Source organism: Orycteropus afer, unplaced genomic scaffold (assembly GCF_000298275.1).
Source record: "Orycteropus afer afer isolate SDZICR_OR568_19922 unplaced genomic scaffold, OryAfe1.0 scaffold00362, whole genome shotgun sequence".
NCBI classification, from domain to species: Eukaryota; Metazoa; Chordata; class Mammalia; order Tubulidentata; family Orycteropodidae; genus Orycteropus; species Orycteropus afer.
Window position 1 is genome coordinate 2,360,325 of NW_006921949.1, and position 4,648 is coordinate 2,364,972.

At 41.9% G+C, this 4,648-nt stretch overlaps 1 protein-coding gene across 1 annotated transcript in view; it reads left to right on the forward strand.

Annotated features, from left to right (window-relative positions):
* The first annotated feature begins 2,829 nt into the window (after window positions 1–2,829).
* Window positions 2,830–4,648, forward strand: part of PPWD1 (peptidylprolyl isomerase domain and WD repeat containing 1) — a 30,753-nt gene continuing 28,934 nt past the window's right edge. Inside the window, exon 1 of the mRNA XM_007952856.2 lies at window positions 2,830–3,019. Within this exon, the coding sequence (XP_007951047.1) occupies window positions 2,830–3,019 (190 nt within the window). The remainder of the gene's footprint in view (window positions 3,020–4,648) is intronic.

Below are 4,648 nucleotides of genomic sequence, written 5' to 3' on the forward strand. Positions count from 1 at the left end.
CCACCTTGGAGTTTACAAAGACTTAGGGGTAGAAAAGTCACACTAAGTAATTTACTACACCGCAATTACCCAGTCTTCCTTCTGAGGAGTGGCTGGTGGGTTTGACTCCCCCCAGCATTCTGGTTAAAAGTCAAATGCCTTGGGCACTACAACACCAGAGCTCCTGACTGGTGGGTTCAAACTGCCAACATTTGGGTTATCAGCCAAGCACTTAACCACTTTGCCATGAGGGCTCCTTAGTATAGTGTTTAGTATACAGTAGTGCTTAATAAATGTTAACTAGCTCCCTAGCATTATCATTATCATTATCATCATCATCATCGTCGCCATGGGTTCTGAAAGATGAGAAGCTATAAAGGCAAAGGCTAGACTTGCTATGGAGATGTTTTCAAAGAATATAAACATGAGTAAAAACTGAGGCAAGAAAAAGCAAGGCAAATTTGTGAGCCACAAAAGAAAGTGGTCTGATTAGAGCAGGAGGTAGAGAAGAAATGAGAGTTGGTAGGTAGGATGGGTCAAATACCAAGGCCCTATATCCTCCCCTATATCTTGTGTCCATCTCAAGGCAAAGTTAAAAGGGACTTATCTGGTTTGAAATATATACTCACAGGCTTTCGAGTATGCTTCTCTTTTTTTGAGTACAGTTTTGAAACCAGTGTTTTAGGGAGATTACTTTGACAAAGTGTATTTAATGGGTAAAAAAGAGGAGAGTCCAAAACACAAATCTGATAAAGACTTCTATCAAAAATATACAAAGAGTTCTCAAAACTCAACAACAAAAAAAATCCCATTACCACAGAAGATATACAGATTACAAACAAGCATATGAAAAGATGTTCCACATCACACATCATTTACTAGTTTCAGTCAATTCCAACTCATGGTGACCCATGTATGTCATAGTACAACTGTGCACCATAGGGTTTTCAATAGATTTTTCAAAAGTTAGATCGCCAGACCTTCTTCAAAGGCAACTTCCAATTAGCAGCTGAGAAAATTAACTGTTTGCATTAACCAGGGGCTCATCATGTTATGTCAAATTAAAACAACAATGATAGCACTGCACATCTATTAGAATAACTAAAATTCAAAACATTTGGAAGACAGTCTGGCAATTTCTTACAAAGCTATACATGGGGCTTACTACATGACCAGTAATCACATTTCTGGATATTAACCCAAATGAGTTAAATTTAAAAAAAAAAGGTATGTCCACCAGGAAAAAAAAAAAAAAAAAACTGCACACGAATGTTTAGAGCAGGTTTATTCATAATTGTCAACAACTGGAAGCAAACAAGGTGTACTTCAATAGGTGAATGTATAATGTGTGGAGTTATTCAGCAATAGGAAATGAGCTATCAAGCTATGGAAGGACATGGAGGAACCTTAAGTGTCTGTTATTAAATGAGGAAAAAAAAAGCCAGTCTGAAAAACTGCATACTGTATGATTCAAACTATATGACACACTGGAAAAAACAAAACAATAGAGATACAGCAAAAAGATCAGTGGTAGCCAGGGGTTCAGAGGGAAGGGAAGAAGGATGAATAGATGGAGTACAGGGCATTTTTAGAGCAGTGAAACTACTCCATATGATGCTGAATAGTGGACACATGACAATATGCATTTGTCAAAACCCATAGGACAGTACAACAGAGTGAACTCTAATGTAAACTATGGACTTTAGTTAATTATAACCAACCAAACCAACCTAGCTTCATAGGGTTTTCAATAACTGCTTTCTCAGAAGTAGATTGCCAGGTCTTTCTTCCAAGGTGTCTCTGGGTAGACTCGAACCTCCAACCTTTTAATTAGAAGTCTAGCATGTTAACCGTTTTCATCATCCAGGGACTCCTTAGTCAATAATGTATCAATACTGTTTCATCAATTATAACAAACATACCGCAGGAATGCAAGATGTTAATAACAGAAGAAACTGTGCAGGAGGGATATATAGGAACTTGTATTTTCTGTACAATTTTTTTTAAACCTGTTGTTGACCTAAAACTGCTCTTTAAAAAAAAAAAAAAAACCTAAGTCTATTTAAAAGTAAGTTCAGAAGACCACTAAGAGATGAAAGCCTAGACCCGAGTGAAGGCAGAACGGTGAATGGTCCTTCCGTGGGCCACATTAGGTTAAATCTTGAGGTGGTTGGTTTTCTCTCCAGAAACATTAACAAGTACCACTCCTCGGAAGGAAGGTTGGGCAATCCTACTTCCGTAGTGATACTGCCTCGGAAACCCAAGGAGGGGTCGCTATGAGTCGGGGCCGACTCGACGGCATATAACAACAACATCACCTTCTTCAGAGAGGATACGACAATAATAAAGGTTAGGAAAAAATACTTGGAGCGCTTGATGGAACGCCCAGAAGCTTGCCAGCCCCTTCAGTCCCACCGCCACCCCCATCCCCACCCCCACCCCTAACCCGATCTTTTCCTCCTATCCGACCGAGTTCTGGATTTGGAGTTGACGCGGGAGCCCGAGAAGAGCGGGATTCAAAGCATGGCTGGACGTTAAGTATCAGTTCCCCGGCATTAAGACTCCAATCTTCGGGGCTGAAATCCCCTGCTAGCCCCAATTAAAAATTTCAACCGTTACCACACTCTCCCTCTTACCGTGTCACAACTACGACCCCAGGTCTCCTCAGCCTTGGAGAGTCAGCTTTGCCTCGCCCAAGACTGGAGCGCGCGCTGCTTGCTGACTGGATCTGCCTCTACTTACTCCAGCCAATCCTGAAACTCGCTGAGCGCTTACGAAAATGCCGCGCCGCTGCTTTGAGATTGGTTTTGTAACTGCGAGTGTCGCGCTTTCTCTGACGATTCGTGCAACATGGCCACGGAAAGTGGTGGTGATTCACAGCCGAAAAGACGAAGGCGCCGGGACCCAGAGGAACCGGATAAAACGGAACTCAGAGGAAGAGAGCTAACAGTGGCAGTGGCCCAAGAGAACAATGAGGAAAATGAAGAGCGCTGGGTTGGGCCTTTACCTGTGGAGGCAACGCTGGCCAAGAAAAGGAAAGGTAGCTGCAGAGATAAATCCAGGGCATATTGGAATGCTGAGGCCTGAGTGGTAGTGTTCTAGCCAGACCTGAATAGGGAGGTGTGATTGTGGGGTTTTGTGCGCTCAGAATAAAGGGTAGCCTTCTTACTTCTAAGGAGCTCTGAAGCACAGTGGTTAAGCGTTGTGCTGCTAACCAAATGGTCGGTGGTTCCAATCCACCAGCTGACCCGCGGGTAAGTGATGTGGCACTCAGCTTCCTTAAAGATTTACAGCTTTGAAAACCCCATGGGTCAGTTCTGCTCTGCTTTATAGGGCAACTGTGTGTTTGAATCGACTCCACGGCAGTGGGTTTATTTTTTTGGGGTTCCGAACTTAGGGCCACGCGGTACGTGGAAGTTTTTCCGAAATTTATAGGAAAATAAGACATAGTCCCTGTCATTAAGAAACCATCATTTAATTAAAGGCAGTGCCATATATTCACATATAATACCATTCTGAAAATGTGTACTGTATTCTGAAAATGTGTATAGTTTGTGTACATTATATGTATGTATTATATATGTATATAGAATTGGGCTTGGTCTAGCACTTTCGGGAGATCTGGTGGCGTAGTGCCTAAGGCATTTGACTGCTAACCAGAAGGCTGGCAGTGCAAACACACCTCCACTCCTTGGAAGGAAGATTGGGCAATCTACTTCAATAGAGATGCCACCTTAGAAACCCAAGGAGGGATCGCTATAAGTCCTGAACGACTGGACCGCAGTGAGTTTGTTTTTTTTTTTTTAACTATATATATGCTTGGCACCACTCATTTAATCCTGATAGCAGCCCTGTGAGGTTGCAACTGTCTCTCAGGCTTCATATGGAGACTGACTCTGGAGTGGCATTAGTGCGTTGGGAGCAGAAGGAAGGCAAGTATGTCTTTAAAGCCATAACGGGTAGATAAAGATGATTTCAAGTCTGACTCTTCCACTAATGGATTTTCTGACCTAGGGAAAGTTACTTATGTTTTCATGATCAGAAATTTGTGCATATAAGTTGTGATTCTCAAACCTATTTATTAGATACCATGGACCTGAGCATTTTGCCACTAAAGTAGATACTGACAAATTTTGATCACATAAAAGAGGTGGAAAAAGGAATAGATTAAATTTTCTTGTCTTTCATATGTTTCTGTGAAATGTTTAAGACCAATAAAATGTGATCTTTCCAAACTTAAGTCTTACTTTATACTCTCCACTACTTTTTTTTTTTTAATTTATTATTTATTGTGATTTGGGTGAAGATTTACAGAGCAAATTTGCTTTCCATACAGCAGTTCACATATACTTTGTTGCATTAAATTGACCACAGTTTACCACAATGCAACAGCTCTCCTCCCACTTCCTCCCCATAGTTACCTCTCCCCAGTGTCCATCCCTCCATATACTTCTGCCCCCTGAACTGTCTCCCTGTGCATAAGCAGCCCTTCCTTCTCCCATAATTGTTCTCTCCAGGGCGTGTGTCTACTTCAGGTAAATGTTTAACTCACATGCCTGTACTTTGTTTGTCTGGAAACCACAGGTGTGGGTTCAATTCCAGACCTGAAGGGCAGCTAGGGGCCATAGTCTCAGTGGTTCCATCAGGCTCTATTGGAACAGCAAACCTG